Below are 21107 nucleotides of genomic sequence, written 5' to 3'. Positions count from 1 at the left end.
TTGTTATATATTTCAAATACTTTATTATATTGCGTTATAATAATAATAATAATTTTGCTCATTTTTTATTCGTTTCAATTTTTCTTATTCATTTTATAACTTTATTCATTATTTATTAAGTTAACATTTAAGAAAAAAATAATTTTACTTACCCTGTCTAACGAATACTTGATTGACATCAAGTAAAATATCGCATCCTTCTACAATCATTCGTTCAACAGCCAAATTTTTTCGTAAATTTTCTGTTTCGCTAACCTGAAATAGTGAAGAATGAATATATAATAATAATAATGACAAATAAATTATATAAATATAATAGTTAATATAATTAATATAATTAAATATAATAATTATAATATTTAGCTATACATAACAATTAGTTTTATATATAATATTGAAGAATTATTTAAAATTATTATTTTTAAATATATATATAATTAAATATATATATATAATTTAAATATATTTAAATATATATATAATTGATACCTCGTCATGCATTTGTCTTGACAAATCTTCCAATTGTTGTCTCGCATTTTGTAAACTTTTTCGTTCAACATGATCATAGGGAGTGTGCGCCAATAGTTCATGCAATGTAATGATATATCTTGGAATCTGAAAGTAAACAAGAAATTAAATCTAATGTTTCTTTAAAATTAATTTGAAATTAATATTTGAGCTGTAGAAAGGATTCAATTTGATTCTTTTGAAAAAGTATAAAATATTATTTTCCTATAACAATTTTAAAACATTTTTCACGCTATTTTTCACTATGTGTTTTATGGAAAAATAGTCAATACAATTTTTAAGTATATATATATATCGATTTATAAAGTAACGAAACAATTCAGCCATTAATAATAAACATTAACCCTTAGCATTTTTTTCACATTATAGTAAAAATAAAACTTTTTTTATGCATAATTATAATTTAAAACCATTATAACAAATATTATTAAATACCGATATATTATATTATATATAGCAAAAATGTTTTTTATAAAAAATAGATATTAATAAGACATATATTATATGTATAACTGATATATAGTATTCGCACAAGCATTTAAAATTAATATTGCAATTATAAGTTTTAGAAATTGAATAACATACTTGATGCATAGGATATGTTAAAAATGTCTCTAGAGATCGTCCTCCACAAGCAGTCTTATTCTCCAATCTAGTGAGCAATGCAGCGAATGAAGGTGATTGCTTGCATTCAGTTAACACTTGAAGACTGTAATGATGATTTCTGACATATTCTTGATAAATTGCCAACATGGGTAATAACATGTCAAACAAATCGCCTAAAATCATAAATACAAATAATAATAATCACTGATATATCATCTATTATTATATTAATAAATGTTCTAATAATAAATTTTGAAATACTGTTAACATGAAAAATCAATATATTATTTGTACTTTATTAAAAGATTGTGTATGAAATTATTTTATTTCTATCAATATCAAAATATGATTTTATATACTCTGAATAGATTCTAAAATAGATTAAATTAATAATAAAATTATTAAAAATGTAGAAATATAGAAAATAAAAATTTACTAAAATGTTATTTGAATTGAAATGTTTAATAAAAATTTTAGTGAAACATAAACAGCATAAATAATGAAAATAGCAATTCTATGAAAAATATCTACTTAAAATAGATTATATAAAAAAAAAACATACCTAAAACTAAAGTGGGCCAGCTCTCCATACGTGAAGTAAGACCCTTCAGGAAAATCTGATGAAGGAACAACACTGTTTCGCTATTCAAAAATATGCTATTCACATCTTCATGACTACAAGGGGGTTTCTTTGAACTGGCAGCCATCTTAAAAGGTCTCAAGAAACAGCTTACTAATATTTCCATTTGTTCTGTATATTCTTCTTCAGCTTCCACCATTTGAAATACTAAACTGAAATAGGAAACAATAATATAAATATCTCAAAAACCAAAATTTATCATTAAAATATAGATAAAAATTTTTCTAAAAATTTTTTTTATAATATTTTTATAATAATTTAATTTATTTTTTATATTATTTTATAAATATCATATTTACATATAAGAATTTATAAAAATAGGTGATAATTGTAAAAATAAGAATATATAATATAAGACATAATGAAATAACGATAATAAATACTGTAAAGATAAATATTGTAGATCACTCGAATTTTTTAACTCATACAATACAAGATCATAAATCATTTTAATTATATATACTGCCAGTTATATATAACAAAATATTTTTTGATGAAAAAATTTATAAAAGAAAATACTATAATATTTCAAAGTAATAAATAAAAATGAATAAAATACAAGTATTTTGATAAATAATTGATAAAATAATATATTAACATTTATTATTTATAATAATTTAATTTGTCTGACTAAAAAATACTCAAATATATTAATTTTGTTTTGGTTCTAATTAATTATGAGAATTATTAACGCATTTTCAAGTAAAAAACAATGTAATTAATAAATCGAATTTTCATTTAAACCTAATGAGTTTTCGTTTCAAAGATTTATTATTTTTATTATGTTTGGAAGAATAGAGAATTTACGAAGAAGTTTGTTTTTACCAAAATTATTATTGATTTTGTATATTGTTTTCGTAAATCATAACAATATATTTTTAATTATATATATTATTAAATATATATTTAATTATATATATTAATTATATATATAATTATATATATAGTTATTTATATTACATTAATATATCATGCTAAATAAATATATTTTTATTATTAATTTTTGAATACTATCTTTGAAATTGTTCTTTAAAATATGTAGATATTTGTATTTATCGAATATTCCATCAATAAATACTAAATTTCTTGTACTATTAACTGTCATACAATGCCACACCACTATGACTGAACCACTATGTTTTATTGTTGGGCATACATTGTTCATCTAAGTTCAATTCTGTATTTCGTATTTCTTATCCATACATAATTTCGTCCATTCGAGTTAAAAATGTTGAACTTAGATTCATCAGAAAATATCAGTTTTTCCCAAAAAGCATTATCTTTTGTTACAAATATTTTTGCAAAAGTCAATCTTTTCTTTTGATTTTTTTTATTAATGTACGGCTTTCTTCTTGGTATTCTATCATAAAAATTATTATTTCGTAAGACTCGTCAACATCGTCAACATCTTTGTCAAACATTTCTGAAAGTGATCATATTTGAAAGTGTAGGTATAGATGTAGGTATAATAGCATTTTTTTTTTACTTCACGGATAATAACTTCTTCCTCTCTTTCAGTTAATTTTCTTCGTAGAACTGAACTTCGTAGAACTGAGCTTTATTTATAACTATTTCTTCATTTTTTGATTTTTTTATGATGTAATGTATTGTAGATTTACTTCTGTTTATGATTTTTTTGCTATCTCATTATATGATTTTCCATCCTTATGCAATCGAAGAATAGTTTTTTATTCACATTTTTCTATTTCGTATTCATTTTGAATATTTTACTGCAGAGTTTTATTTTAGTGTTAATAGAACGACAGCTTGATATTAACTGAACGTGAAAATGTTCTCACTTAATATCTGTGTTTATATTTCTGGTTGAAGTGTACAAAAACTATCAAGAACGTATCAGCGTTCGAATACCTTTGTAACATGCTAACGGTGCGTGTTTACAATATAATATAATATATCTATTATACATATTGATGAATCATTTTCAGTTTTGTTGACATAATCTTGAGATTTTCTTCGTACTACGCCTCACGTTATCTTAAATACATGCTATTAACATATATATTTCGTTCATCAAAGATTTTAAATGTAAGTGTTCAAATATTTTCATTATCCATTATATATAAAATAAGATTACTAATTAAACTTTAGTTATCGTAATTTTGCTAGTCCAAGATTGCTTCATATTTTATTCTTTGACAGATGCAAAAAATAATATTATATCATATTCATATAATTGAGAAGTGAGTCATATATTGACATACATATTATCACGAATATATATGTATAAATAATATTTAATAATATATTAAATACAATAGTTTATTAGAAATAACTGAAAAATTAAACTCAACCGCCGATTATAATTAAAATAAGCTTTATAGCATATTTCAATATTTCATAGCTAATAAGTATATTCACAATTCATATTTCTCAAAAACATATATGTATGTATATGGCATTCAATATTATTTAAATAACATATAAATGAATAAATAATTAGAATATAAAATAAAGAAAGAATATTAGAATAAACTAATAATATTACTAATAATATTAATATTAAAAGGATTGTATACATTGAAACAACAAATTGAAAGATTCAATATATCATTTTCAGTTTTTCCATTAATTTAAACCTATCACTTAATATATGTATCGCAATATGTCTCGAAATATAGATTTTTAAATACAAGTATGATGTTATTTAAATAACAAGAAAGAGAAAAAAAAGAAAGATATAGAATATATAGATATATATCATATTATATAATTGTAGATCTATTTATGTATCACAATAAATGTTATTTTTTTTTGCAAATGATCAAAAAATATATATTACAAATATATATAAAAATATTCAAAATGAAATTTTAATATTTTTTTTCAGGAGAATTATTGAGATAATTTTTTTTTTTAAATTTTTTACGATATTTATGATAAAATACAAAAAAATTAATATTGAATTTCAAAGTCAAGATCATTTTGCACTTTTATTTAAATTTATATAAATTTCATATAGATTATATAGATTTTTTTTATTATAGATTTTCATTGATGCAGAGATAGAATCACATTTTAATATTCTTTAGATTTACTTTTTATACATATATCTTTTTATATGTAAGATATTTATATTCATGAAATATGTTAAAGAATAAAATAAATAAAATTATTAAAAAATGTCATTTAAGATTTACTAAAGCTTATTTATTTTTATAAGCAATTAAAATTTGTATTAGACAAAGAGAGAGAAATCACTTTATCTCCATTATATCGCTATCACATTTTGTTTTTCGCTTCTATTGTTTATCGCATCTAATATGAATTTAAACTATTTGTTGAATAAATAACTTTTAACATTTTTAAACAAACATTTTGTATTTGTTTTGATTTTTAAAATTAATCTTTCAATAATATCTCACGAATATATTAACATTATATATAAAATACAAAGTTTTCCATTATTTTTATTATCTTATAATTTATCGCAATAATTATAGAATTAAATTATCATTATTATTAATTTATCATATTTTAATAAATTTATCATATAATCAAAAAATATCATATAACAAATTTAGATTAGATTAAAGATCGAAAAAACAGATGATGTAATTCTTACCTGTTTCGTTTACGCATGCTTTCTGCATGGGGGCTTTTAATATACTGTTCAACGATTTGCTTCCACCGCCTACGACACAGCCATCCTCTGAAAAAGCTCTGAACCTTTTTAATTTTCTGCATTTCGATCGAGCCTTCGGTAATATCTCGTAATCCAAACACTGTAACTCCTGAACCTTGTCCTCCGGAACCAAAAGGAGATCCCGACATGTATAAACTGCCAGTGCCATGGGACATAGTTCTTTGAAATCCCGGTCTACACGTTGAAGTTACAGGCCTTAACTCCTTCTTCAGGGCACACAACTATAAATCATTGAAATTCATATATTAAAGATTAATTATGTTATTAATACGTTTCTTTTACAAATTTTTTATATTAAATATTTACTTATGGTTATTATAAACCTTATTTTAAAAAAAAACGTTCAATTAATTTTGTCAATAAATTTTATTTTTTGCAATAAAAATTGAAACATAAATAATAATACAAATAGAACGATAGAATTATTATTATTGGTCATCAATCTTTATTAAGTCTAAACAAAGGATGATACTATATGAGAAAACTGCCATTTTTGAGAAAAATTTAATCGATATTTATAATTATATTTTTAACATGCTTCATTAAAGCGGAACCCAATCCCAAAAATAACATATTTCAGACACGGCTTATTCAACGGCAATCACCATCAGTTCTAGTTCGAGGAAATTTATAATAAATATACGCTGATCAATCCCTGATTATCAGCATCCTAATATCTTTGTGTATTGATCACAGTTCAATTCGAGGAATTTTCCTCCCAATTTGGAGATGATTACAAGAACATTGACTACGATATTATTGATTACTATCATGCTTCATTGGGAAATTGTAATCCTCCCAATTGAGCTAGGAAAGGATTTTCTGAGAGCACAAGTTTCTCTTGGTAGAGAATTAATTAATAATTAATTAATATTTGTTGTGAACATATCGTATTCTGACTGTCGAATACGATAAGTTTTTTTGTAACACATCGTGTACATCTCGTAAACATCGGATTCGATCATCTATTATAGTATTGTAAAGAATATTTAATTAATTTTTCGTTGTAAATATGTCGTACTCTGATCGATCATCTAAACTTGACATTATGAGAGATTCAGTTTTCATATAGATACGTGTACCACACTTGTAATATAATCCACTTATCGTTAAGAAAATACAAATCGTCACACACAAATATATCATTTTCTACGATGTCTGTCGAAGAACATTCTACACATATCTATAGGCATTCATCACTAACACTATTATAGGCTCTAACAGATATCTAATAGACATCGATGAAATAGATATGGCATCACTTTCTATTATTTGTTCTATTATTATTTTCAAATAATAAAAAAGTTTTATATAAATGTAAATTTGTAAAATCTTTCTCATTGCAAAAATTTATTGTTCATATTTTTTGTTTTCGTATATTATAATTATTTTCGACAAATATAATTTATTTGAAAAACAAATTTTTTATATCTTATATACAATTATTTTAATTATTATTAAGTTAATTATTTAGTCAATTATTATTAAGTTAATAAATTAATTTATTTATTTCATGCAAAACCGAAATGAAAGCATAGAATTTTCATTATGATATGAATTCATAAATTCTTCTTCATCGAAACAATTTCAAAATTAAAAATTTTAATAAAAGTTTTTCAATTTTTCGTAATTAATATAAATTTTTATATATTTCAAATAATTTAATAATAATTATATTAATAAAAAATGAAAGATCAAGCTACAGATAATATTTTTAATTATTAATCAAATTAATTATTACCTATTTATTATTTTTTTATTTATTTTATTAAATTAAATTTATGTTTATTGTATTTGCAGTGTCAATACATTATCATGTATTATAGATTATATGAACAGTATACTCAAATAAACTCAATACTTCCAATTCTAAATTAAATCTACTATATCAAAATCAAAATTACATCAAACTATTTTATAACTTACTTCTGTTCGAAGTTTCTTTATTTCTGACGCAAGTTCCTCGCATTGCTGTGTGTATTGCCATTTAGCTGTCTTCTCGCTCTCGACAATTTGCAACAAATGTAAGTGTTTCTGCTCGAGCTCCTCTTTTTGTAATAGCAATTTGTTGAAACTGCAATCAATAATCAAATAGATATCTATATCTTTATTCATGCATATTTAATTGTATTGTGATTCCAGTCAAATATAAAATTTTAATACAACTTTGATCATTATGGTTTATTATATTCAATCAGAAAATCGTATATCAAATCACAAATAGAGAATTATATTTCTTTGTCTTTGTATTAATTCTTTTTATAATGTCTTTATTAATTTTATAAAATAAAATAATGGAATAAGAAATTTACAATTCGTAAAGATAATAAATGATTCTCATATACATTTCATATGTTGTAAAATATGCAACATGTCATTTTATCTTATCAAAATCACTGTCATGTGACTGTCATAAAATTGGAAAATTTTTTTGATTTTAAAAATAAAATATATAATATACGATTCATACTTTTTTTCTTAATTAAGAAGAAATTCATTAAGAAGAAATATTATAATTTTAATTTATATAAAATTATATAACATTAATATAAATATACAAATTAATTAATTATAATATAAATATAAATCAATTTATATTTATTGTAATACTTATTGCATTACTTATTGTATTGCATAATACTTATTGTATTATAAGTAGTACAAAAATGAAATTAGTCATTACAATATTATCTGATGATTTTACAAATAGATTTAATGTTATTATAATAATCAATTCTAATTAAAAAAATTGCTATAATAATATATAATATTTATTAATCATATTTTTATAATAATATGTACAGAAACAATAATATACATTGAATATAAAGTCAATGTATGATTAAGTGCATATAAATCAAATAAATTTCTTGAAATTAATGTTCAAAAACTTGAACAAAAAAAAAATATTTTGGATTTTCAAATTATTTTCACATATAATATCAATCTTTTGTACTATCTTATATATATAAAATATCTTATATATATAAAATAAAAAAAATTTATCAAGGAAATCAATTTATTAATATTGTTTATTTTTTATATGATTTTTAAATTTTTTAAATAATTAGTTTTAGAATTTTCAGAAGCAAATTTTCTGAATCTAGTCAATTATTTTGTTCCATTTAATTTATTTGAAATTTAAATTTTTAATAGATATATGCAAACAATTTCAATATTCAAGCTTACATTCATTACCAACTAAAATTAATCAATAACCGCCAGTGCTTTCATGCGATGTCAAAAGACGAATTCGATAACATAGTAGAAACATGTCATTTCCAAAATTAAAACATCATTATGTTATAGATGTTATGATATTAATAATTAGTAAACTGCGAATGTTTGTACACTTATGCAAAATTTAAATGTACAAAAATTTAAAAAATGATTATGAGAAATTTATAATATGCAAAAAACTAAAAATATTCAAAGTACAATACGAGATATGATATTTAAAAAATAAGATGATTTACGATATTTTTGAAGAATAAGGCAAATTTTTATTTAAATTCCATTTCTTTAACCGTATTTCATAAAAATTTTATTTTGTATAACATATAAGTAATTAAAGAAAACTTACATATAAATTAAATATAGATATTTTACAAATATTTATCTTAAGTAAAATAAATAAAATTTTAGTATTTTTATATTTCTATATTTTTTGGAATTATTAATTTTTACTTATTAATATTGTACAATATTTCTTAATATTTCTTTTCTAAAACGTGATTTTTATAAAATAAATGAATTCTATTAATTCCTTTTATTTGAAATAATGACTCCATTGCGATATTTATTAGCATTATTTACTAAAGACCCCTATATATGTTGAAACATGTTGCGATTCATTGCATCGATTCGAATTTTGAATTTAAATAAATATTTCAAACAATATTGAAAGTTGATAGGAAGATATTCTATTGAGAGTCATTGATTTAAATCCATCTTTTAAATCGATATCTTGTATCATAACATATTTTAACATCTGCAAAAAGAAATATATAACTACTACAGATTATCGTAAACGAATGCATGCCATTCTTCTTTATTAACAAAGATTTGATTGGTCTTCTATTTCTGATTTTTACGGATTGTTATTGACAATCTTTTATGATCAATCCAAACCAGTTATTGACAATTGCATTTTATGTGAAAATAGAATTTCAAATTATCTATATCTATAATAAGAAAATATACATAATATAAAATTTAATTGTTAATCGTGGTAGATAAATGATATATAATATCATAATATATTTTTTCGATATTAATAAATGTATCTTTATAAAAAATTACTTTAAAAAGTACTTATATATTAAACATAATATATAATATTTTCTTATAAAATATTAAGAAATTATTTAAAAATCATCGATTTATAAATTAAATGATAATTTAATAATTATTTAAAAAAAATATATCAAAAAAAAGGATTATAAGAAAAAAAGAAAACATTTTGTTCGAACAATTTCCAATGTTAGTGACACATATCAAAAACGATATGTTTAATACATATCTGAAAGCATTAGTAATGTCCATTACATAATTAAAGCCATACTAAAGGTATTGACGTAAGAAAAAAAAATAAATAAGCCAATTATGATTGGAATTTATCCTTCAGATACGAATATATATATATATATATATATATATATATATATATATATATATATATATATATATATATATATATAAAAAATCATACAAAAATATGGAAAAACGAAAATAACTTAACTGTTCAATTTTGATTTAGCTTTATCAAAAAATAATTATACGAAAATAATTTAGCTATTCATTTTTAATTTAACTCAGTATAAAAAAGAATATTACGCAATAAATTATCGTTAATTATTTTTTTCATTGCTGTGTCAAGTATAATTTTTTTTAATATCTCTGAATAATTCGTTTCTATTTTTGGAATGAAATGTCCTTTCAAAAACATATTTAATGAACTTCTTTTTCGCAAATTCAGAATTTTTTCTAACATTTTCGAGTACATAATTCGTAATTTTATTTCTCCAACGAAATATTTTTTCAAAAATATATTTAATGAAGTTTATCCTTATATTTCAAATTAATTGTGAGATTTGATGCAGATACGAACAATATATTATATCAAATCATTATGATTTCATAACGATTATGCGATATTTTCATTAATAATGTTGTACTTTCATTAGCGAAATAGAATTCGTATATATAAAATAATATATTATAAATAATAAAATATTCATATATATTGAACCATTTAAATCTACTGTATCATATAAACGTCATTGCTGTGATTTCACACTGATACAATATATGTCTTATAAAAGTTATACATATAGTAATTACCTGGCTTCTCGTATAGCTTCGATCCACGTTTTACAATCAGACTCTGTAGTTGCTTTTAACTCATATTGCCGTTGATTTTCTCTTCTATAAGATATCGCGAAACAGTGCTGAAAAAAATTATAATAGAATAAAAATTTTAAACAAATCTCATATATAGATAATATATAAAATCTTGATTATATTTTAAAATTTATTGAAATGTTAAAACATTACATATTGTAATATCTTTTGTTTGAATAAATCAAAAATTTATTAATTAAATCAAAGAAAACGTTAAAAATTAAATTAGATTTTATTACAATTTTTTTATTTTATTTTAAAATTTTCTACAAGATTTTTGTTAAGTTGTTCTTATTATCCAATATTATAAGAAAAATAAAAAAAAAAAATAATAAGAAAAAGTATATAGTAAATAATGAATTATATACTTTCAAGAATAATACTTCGAAAATTAAGATAAAAATTTGTAAATTATTATTCAGAAAAACTTTTTTTTTCAATTTTTGAATGTATAAAATCTTAGATTGGAAATTGTTTAAATTTGATAAGTAATGATATATTTACTTAATATAAATATCTGAAATAGACTTAATTATGATTTTACTTAATAGAAAAAAATCATTGTTACAAAAAAATATGAATTATTTCAAATAAGGATCTTTCTTTCAAACTCATAAATAATTTATGTAAATAATTACATTATATATTTTATATAATATAATATAATATAATTATAATATATATATATATAATATTATATATTATACATATATTTTATTAAAAATAATATCTTATTAAGAGAATATTTTAATTTAGAACTAAAAAATCGATTTTTTGAATATATACATACTTAAAAATATATCTATCAAAAAATTGCTTTATAATATTAATTTATAATAATATTATAATATTATAATAATATAATTGTATACAATTTTATAATTTTAATAATACTTATTATGTTAGTTAATATATAATTATTAATTAAAAATTATTTAAATATTATTGGTTTTAATTAATACTATTAAATTAACATAGCTAGGCATCGAAAGAAAATATTCCTAATAGAGCTATAGATTATGAAAAATAGTTATGAAAAATTTTAAATGCAATTTACTAAATATTTTTTTCTATTCTTTTTTAGCATTAATTTTAGTATTAATAAAAATGTATTAAGAGAAAGTATATGTACATACAAAATGCTTAAATGTGGGCGGAATGAAATATATATAATGTTGAATCAGGCATTAAATATATTCCATTCGATTAGACATTCGTAACTGTACATTTTGCCCTATTGATTCAAATGCTTCATTATTGCCGCGACATCGCACTTCGGGACATAGTATCAAACATACAATTTAGAAAGGTGGAATACTGCATTCGACCAATAATTGTAAACAAAACTCTTGCTCGACGTCAACAATGATTGTTTGCTAGAAATTACACATGATGTGCACTAGTTAAAAAAAATTATGATAATGGTGTTTGAATCTCGAAATTGTTTGAACTTTTATCGGCATATATATAACTTCTATAGCAAATATAAATTGAAGTTATTCGAATCATAAAATCGTGCAAAACAAAATTAATAAATTTTTCTTAATTTGAAAGTTCATTATTAAAAAATATAAAATTGAGATATTTCTTAAAATACAGATTTTTAAAAACTTTATTTTTAGAGATTAATGATTTTACTAGTAATTTTATTAGTTTAATAATATTATTATTCTGTTATATTTTATCTATTAATTTTGTTTTTTTAATGTAGTCAAGCAGATCGTATATTTAATATTATTGAGTTTATTTTAAGTTGTTATTTTTAAGAAGAATCTGTATTTGTTAGAAAATATTTTTCGGACAGAGCAAGATTAATAATAATCAATTGACTCCGGATCTCTTGTAATTTATAAATTTTAATTTGCAAATAAATTATGAATGTATATTTTCTTATTCTCTCTATTAAATATGTAAAAAATTCTGATTATCTGGAATGCCTGAATAACCAATATATTTAACTATTTTTAGCACACGAATTTTGTGATTCATATTTCTTATAAATAAAAAAGTTATAATCATACGTATTCATTAGTGATATACAGAAGGAATAAATTGACAAATAATATAAATGTTACAATGCATGTATCGTATATTGTATATATGTATATAAATATAATATACATCGTAACATCATAACTATTTTTAACTGTGATATGTTTATATACATTATAAAATATTGAACATTATAAAATACATGAGTTCTTTTAAGGATTTCATCAATTTAATTGTAATACAATTATACTTCTATTCCTAGTCAATCTTCATTCAGATTTAAAAAAATATATCGTATTTCTATAATTATTATTAATTATTATTAATTATATAATTATAATTATTATTTCTATAATTATTATTAGTTATAATTAATTACTTTTTAATTAATAATAAATTTTAATTAATAATAGTTTTTCATTTTTTATAGATTGTATTTCAAGGTGTCACTATGAAGCAATAATAATGTAGAAAATAGTAATCCAATTAGGCGATACATATTTAATTATTCGACAATGCCTTGATCTCGAGCATATCCGGTAATCGGAATTCTGTTATATAATAATTATATAATAAAGATACAATAATTTATTTAATAATAATAAGATTTTCTACACTTTATTTCATAATCTCAAATACGAGACTTTAACATGTGCTTCGATTTTTCAATCATACGTTGTTTGATTGTTAAATGATTTTACGATTACATTTTTTGCATATAAATAACAAATAAATAACAAATAAAAATAAAAGATTTCAGAACAAAATAATGGGAATTTGTTTTCATGTAAATTATGACAATTCAATCTCTCTCAAATATAAAAATTATTTTTTTTTTGTAAACATTTAAGTTTTTGATGTGTAGAAAATTTTTAGTTAATGTTCATTCCGTTCTCTATTGATTTTATTTTATTTGTTGTTATTTAATTTCTTTTTATTCATAGAGAAATCATTGCTGACGACCAAACAATTTTCTCATATGTTTAAAAATTATAAATATATTATATTATATTATATTATGAATTCTATATTATAACATTGCATATACTATAAAATATATTTATATAATATATTTTATTTTATTTTTCTTATCAATAATGTTTTGATTTCTTATGTTCAGAAAATAATATTTATTATTTATTGGGATGTTCATAAGATACTTTTAAAATCTAGCAAATATAGCAATATATGTATAGAATTTTTCGTAATTTTGAAAATATAACTATTTTTATTGTAAAGATAAGATCAACATTACTTACAAATTTGATTTTAAATGAAGATTCGATGGAAGCATATTTAATAATTTTTTGTTTCGATTTTTTATTCATATATATAAAGATTTTGTATAAATAAGACTTTTATAATAATTGAGAATTTATTAAATTATTATTACTAAATTATTATTACTAAAACTATAAAAAAATTCAACAGAAGATTAATTCAATTTTTTGTATATAAATTTTTTTGTTCAGAGATTGTATAAGTTTATATTTATTCATATTTATTTTAGATACATAATTTATGATGAAATTGTTTTTTTATTTTTTCTATAATAGTAAAATGAATTTAATAAATAAAAATTTTAAATGTTGTTAGCAGTTGTATTTGTTTGAATTAGTCAGAGTAAAAGTACGATGAGAATGAAAATGTTTTGTATTGTACTATGTACTATATCGCTTGAATAATATGAGATTTTTGCCAAGAACAGAAAATTTACAAAAAATATATTTGACAAATTTGCAAGCTTTAATGGATTTACAATATATATATATATATATATATATATATATATATATATATATATATATAATACTTTTACGATGAAAAACTATACTAGTAACTGTATGTAACATAATACAATGATATAAATGATATACAATAAGAATAAAATGAAATGAATCAGAACATTGAAGAATTAAAATTAAATGATTAAAAATAAATAAGTGACTAAAATTATTTTTTTATAAATTGATTGAAATTATCAATGATTATAGAATATAATAATATATACATATATTTTATAATAAAAGAGTTTAAAAAATAAAAGATAAATATCGTTTATATTAATAATATTTGATGATGCAATCAAAAAAAGTTAACAAATGTTGATTTATTCGACATAATGGAGATTTTTATAATCTGCGTGATACTGAAAAACTTTTTTCTGAATTTCTGCAGTAGTTCATTTGTTTCTCTTAAAACACTTAAAATGGAACTGGTTTTGAATAGTCTACTATTCTCAAGTGATGTTATGTATGTGATTTAGTTTTCTAAAATTATTTATTATAGATAATTAAATTTAAACGTGTAATCCAACTGGAATTTTATGATAAATTTATATGTTAATTAATAAATTTATATCTGTTTCTTAAGTGATCAGTATTTTTAAGATGTTTAAATGGAAATTCAATTTGTTTTTAGATTTGCAATATGCTAGAATTTCATAGTCATAGTTCAAATCATTTTGATAAATGTTTCTGAATTTAATAAGTTTATTTGTGATTAATCAGATGTGGTAATATTCTTTTAAAAATAAATAATATTTTATATATTATTATATTTCGAACGATTATTAATATTTTTAAATTCATTCTATATTATCTTTATGAAAATTATTCATTAATGATAAATAATACAGAATTTAATATAGCATTTCTTGCATTTTTTTATAATTTTTCTTGCATTGTATTGAGATTTTAAAAACATAGAATTTTGAATTATAGTTTTATAACCAAGATTCGATAGTTTTAGTTTTTCGATAAGTTTTTTGTATAATTTGAATTTCGTTCTTCGGAAATAAAATAATAAAATAATCCACTGTTTATACTGTAATAGATTTGTCAACTCCTTTTTCTATATTTTGAGAGTTAAGATTTCTTCTTTTCCAGCATAAGATATGTACATTTCAATATGAAATACAAGTGTTATTATATTCATATAATAGACATCAATAATTTTCTTTTTTAAACAATTTAAGCGATCAAATATTATGTATACACATCTGACAATCCAAAAGTAATTTACATATACAAACAAATACAATGCATGTGATTAAAATATCGGTAATTACAGAGAAAAAGTATCACTTATTGATTTTGATAATTTTTGAATATGTTGTAGATATTGACATTTTGAACAATTTTTCTTTATACATATAATCGTCATTCGGTCTTAATCTTTAAAATATTTGCAAAAAAAAACTGTATACATATATACATATGCGTTTATATGAAAATATCATGATAGTTCACTGAAAATGTGATATATATATAATACATGATATACATTTGGGATCTGCAAAAATGTGAAAGTTATACATAAAAATATAAAACAATTTTTGGATGACTGAAATTATAATTAAATAATAAGTAGAAATCAAAATATTAATTTCTATAACATTCAAAAATTATTAAATGATATTTTTTTATATAATTACTAAAATATTGGCAAAATTTCAATTTTCTTTCGAAGAAACTTAAATATTATTAAAGTATATCTTTGCATATATTATAATATATGTCATAAAAACTATAAAAATTATATTAAAAAAAATATAAAAAGACATAACATAACAGATAGATTAAAAAGAACATGTATGTACATACATATATTCTTTTGTTACATATTTATGTTGTAACATAACATCATGTCACGCCCCAACAGCATCGGCCGCTTATCGATCGAACTACTAACTGCGTTAATACCTGTTTTTACTGCTAGGTGGCTATCATCGTGATAACTGATCAAACGTGAAAACTTCTGTGATCGGCTCATATATTGTGCCATGACGCATGCTGATTTGTAACAGCGATTATCACGGTTAGGCGGCCTCCAAACTCCATTGCGATATTTATTAGCATTATTTACTAAAGACCCCTATATACGTTGAAACATGTTGCGATTCATTGCATCGATTCGAATTTTGAATTTAAATCAATACTTCAAACAATATTGAAAGATGTTCTATTGAGAGTCATTGATTTAAATCTATCTTTTGAATTGATATTCTTGCATCACAACATATTTTAACATTTGCAAAAAGAGATATAATTACTACAGATTATTATAAACGAATGCATGCCATTCCTCTTTATTAACAAAGACTTGGTTGGTTTTTTATTTCTGATTATGGATTTATGTGAAAATAGAATTTCAGATTACCTATATCTATAATAAGAAAACATAATATAAAATTTAATTATTAATCGTAGATAAATGATATATAATATCATAAATTTGTCAATTTAAAATACAAATTAGTGTAAAATATTAGTATAAAAATTGAAGAATGCTTAGAATTATTAAAGTTTCAATAGTAATTTTTATTATAGTCTACAATCATAAGTATAATCGATTAAATTTCCAGCATCTCCTATTTACCTATTGAATAAATGTGCATTGTACATTAATATTATTATAATATTAATAAATATTATAAATTTTGAATAACAAATAAAGTTAATATATAAAATATGTGTTTCTAAAAATGTAAGATATCTTTGAAAAATAGATTCTAAATAATAACAAAGGTTTATATACATATAAGATTTAATTAAATTATAAATTTGCATTAGATAGAATGAATGGTAATATTATATTATAATATCATTTGTACATAAAAGAAATTAGTACAATTATTTTTAACAAATTATTTCTGAATTTTATTGTAATGTAATATATATATATATATATATATATATAAGTATCATGTAATTTAACTGTGTAACTTATTGTATTTAAATCGTTTAAAAAAAAATTTTATTATTTTTAATTATGCAAGTTGAAATTTAATTTAATTTATTTTATAATTATATAAATTATAATTTATTATTTAACAAAAGCTCAAATAAGTTCTAGTTAATTAAATAAATTTAAATTCATTTTTTGTGTTATTGTACTGATCTTTAAGATGCAATAATATTAATTTATTTTATACTTTTTGTATTGTCGAAATCTCCTGATTTGGCTAAAAATATCATGTTATTAAATATTATAGTTATTTTATGATATTGTTATTAATATATTTATCATGCATATTACGCAAACTACATATTGCAGTAATTGCAATTTTCGATAATTATTAGTCAATAAAATATTCGGAAATTAAAATTGCAAAAGTATTTTTATATATTTTTATCAATATTTTCTTCTTTCTTTGTATAAATGTATAATTACAAATAATTTTAGCGGTATCTTGATCTTTTAGAGATTTCATTATATGATTAAAGAGTCTAAGAGCTTTATCATCTAAAATTACATACATACGATACTGTTATATCATGCTAGAAGTAGTTTTTTAACGGGAAATTGGAAATTTCCTGAACGAATATGTCGACCCAAAGTTGATTTTATAAAAATATTATCTTCTTCTTCGCTATAAAAATCAAAGCAAAAAATAAATTTATAATTAGCATCAATAAGAATTAAAATAGATAGAAACTAGATATAAAAATCACTATTCCTTTTTTAATACAATATTCAATATTTTTTTAATATGCTTTTGATTTTGGACTTATATATAATGTTCCAATATAATGATTATTCTAGAAAATTAAGTAATTATATATAATATAAATAATTTGATCATGAATCATATATAAATTTTAATTTTTTAATTTTAATTTTATTTAATAATTCTATTATATATTTTTCAATCTGATTACTTAATGGCTTAATAATTTATTTAACAAAATTTTATAGATGTAATTGTTTATTGAAACGGGTTAATTATGATAATAAAAATATATTTTAAATTTATATATATGGATGAATTTTTTTTATGATATATATATATATATATATATATATATATATATATTACTTGTAGATATATTTGAAATTTTATGCACCAAATCTATTATATTTATATTTTATAAATTTGTAATGTTAGATAAATAATTTAAATTAATTATTCGCATAATTTGAATATTTCAATATTTCAAATAATGAAATAATCCAAATAATAAATAGCAAATCTATAAATTAAATTAAAGATATTAAATATATATTAAGAAAATTAAAAAAACGATATATGCAGAATTTTAATTCAAATCGTGATTTTATTTGAAAATAAAAAGCAATTAAAAATTAATATTAATAATAAATATTAATATAAAGCAATTTATAATTAATTTATAAATAATATGAAATTAATAATTATGTAATTAATGTAATATTAAATTATTAATAAACTATTTCTAAAATGTAGTTTTTTAATCACTAATAATATTTCAAAATATATATATATGCGATATTAACTTTTTTGTGATCCAATGAAATACATTAGGAAACTATGAAATTTATTTACATCATTATTATCGTTTTAAAGATATATTATAAATTGAATCTATTAAGATATTCAGATTTTTTGAAAAAAATTTCAGATATCCAAACTTTCAAATGATTATTTGATTATTCGAATATAATTATCATTTTCATTCAATCTTAATTGTAATAGAAAGATGGAAAAAAAACTAGTTTAAAAAGTGGTCACTAAAAACTGTAATGTTATTATTATTCTACATTGACGGGTAAATTATTATTTTTAATTTTTATTTTTTATATTATTTAAACTTCCTCTAAACTTTTACATTATCTGTAGATAGTTTATATACGATTGTTCATCATTCGATTGTTCGCGAACAATATCGTATGCCTATATTTAACTGTATCTTTAATTATATTCTGAATATTATTGTTTATGAGATACTTGTTTTTCAATTTATGGAAAAAAGAAACTAAACGATTATGAAAGCATAAATCTCTAGTCAAATTTTATCGGTATCAAAATAATCTTATTAAAGAATTAAGTTCTGAATTTAGAAAATTTGTAAAAATGTTTAAAAGTGATTTCAAAATTCTATTACAAATAATTTATTATCCGAAAATAGAAAAAAAAAGAATACTAATTTTCGTGCAATAATTTTTGCTTTTATAAGATTAGCTGTAACACTGAGATATCTGACTTATAAGAAATTTACTTACTAGTTTAATATATGTTTTATTTGTATGTTTCTTCATTTGTCTATAAATATTATATTTTATTTTTTATTTCAATTAAAATACTTATTCATTTATAGACTATTTTATTTACTTTAATTATTCGTATTTTGCTTTCTATTATTTGCATTAATTATTCATGCACAACACATGTATTGTTTATGGATACATGCCTGTAGATAATTGTCTCTCAATCTGGACGAGATTTTAGAGTACTATTTAGCTATTAGCTAAGATAATGATCTTTTCATTATACTGGAAATAATTGAGTTTATTAACACACACACATACATACACACAAAATAATATATACAATATATTATATAAAATAATCATCACGGTATTATTACAGAACTTTTCGTTTGCATGTTTTTATATATATGTTAAGAATAAAATTTGAAGGACTTATTTATAAAGCGGCCAAACAGTTTGAATTTTATTTTCAATAACTCCAGTATTTTCAACAGTTTAGTAGTAATTTACAAGTGGATATTGTTGCTTAAAGATCCTCAATAGCAATCCAAACTAAGATATAATAGTGATAACCATTTCTCACAAGTCATACTTGCGTTCCAAATGCCAGCAACGAACCATTATAAAAGCCGTCGCAAGAATTTTGACTACCACGCTCTTTCGGATGCAATCCTGAAAAAGTTGCCTTTCAATGCGATTATTAATTCTTTTAATCTTCTTTTAATTTTCATTTTCGCGGAAGATTTGAGAAAAACTAAAATCCACGACTGTTTTTCAGATCAAATAAAATTCAACATAGATATAATTCAAGTTAAAATACAATTAAGTCAAGTAATCGTTAGTTGTCATTTCACAAGTTGTCAATAGTTAGAGTATAAATTATCATTAGTTTACTTAAAGTTTATAATATAGACAATTATACAATCCTATAAAATTAATAAAGTTAATAATTTTTTTAAATTCGTTTCTTTGTTTCTGATCTGATGAAAATTCTCTCTAATGAATCTATTATAATTGCTTTGATCTTTTCTTGAAAAGTTTTTATTCATTTGCGATTATTGAAGCATGTAAATTACAATTTAATTTATTTAGAATCATTTAACTTTTTTAAAAAATAAATACTTGAAATTCGATTATGAAACAATAATTTTTATTAACTTAGAAATCTACTATGTACTATGGATGTAAAAAAAGACATATAGAGATTTAATAAAATCTGATATTTTTTTCATTTCGCATACATTTCTTTACATAAACATATTAAAATTACATATCATGTTCAATATTAAATAAAAAATAAAA

At 20.3% G+C, this 21107-nt stretch overlaps 1 protein-coding gene across 1 annotated transcript in view; it reads right to left on the bottom strand.

Annotated features, from left to right (window-relative positions):
• The window catches only part of LOC100866609 (ras-specific guanine nucleotide-releasing factor 1), a 135741-nt gene that overhangs the window by 26834 nt on the left and 87800 nt on the right, over positions 1–21107 (bottom strand). The window contains exons 5-11 of the mRNA XM_086910168.1: positions 10782–10888; positions 7365–7512; positions 5358–5659; positions 1697–1926; positions 1114–1307; positions 490–615; positions 153–255 (exon numbers count right to left, since the gene is read on the bottom strand). Of these exons, the coding sequence (XP_086766294.1) occupies positions 153–255; positions 490–615; positions 1114–1307; positions 1697–1926; positions 5358–5659; positions 7365–7512; positions 10782–10888 (1210 nt within the window). The remainder of the gene's footprint in view (positions 1–152; positions 256–489; positions 616–1113; positions 1308–1696; positions 1927–5357; positions 5660–7364; positions 7513–10781; positions 10889–21107) is intronic.

This window comes from Apis florea, unplaced genomic scaffold (assembly GCF_048593485.1).
Source record: "Apis florea isolate Af1SG1 unplaced genomic scaffold, ASM4859348v1 contig_3170_pilon, whole genome shotgun sequence".
In the NCBI taxonomy this organism is placed as follows: Eukaryota; Metazoa; Arthropoda; class Insecta; order Hymenoptera; family Apidae; genus Apis; species Apis florea.
This window is presented reverse-complemented; position numbering and strand designations above follow the sequence as displayed.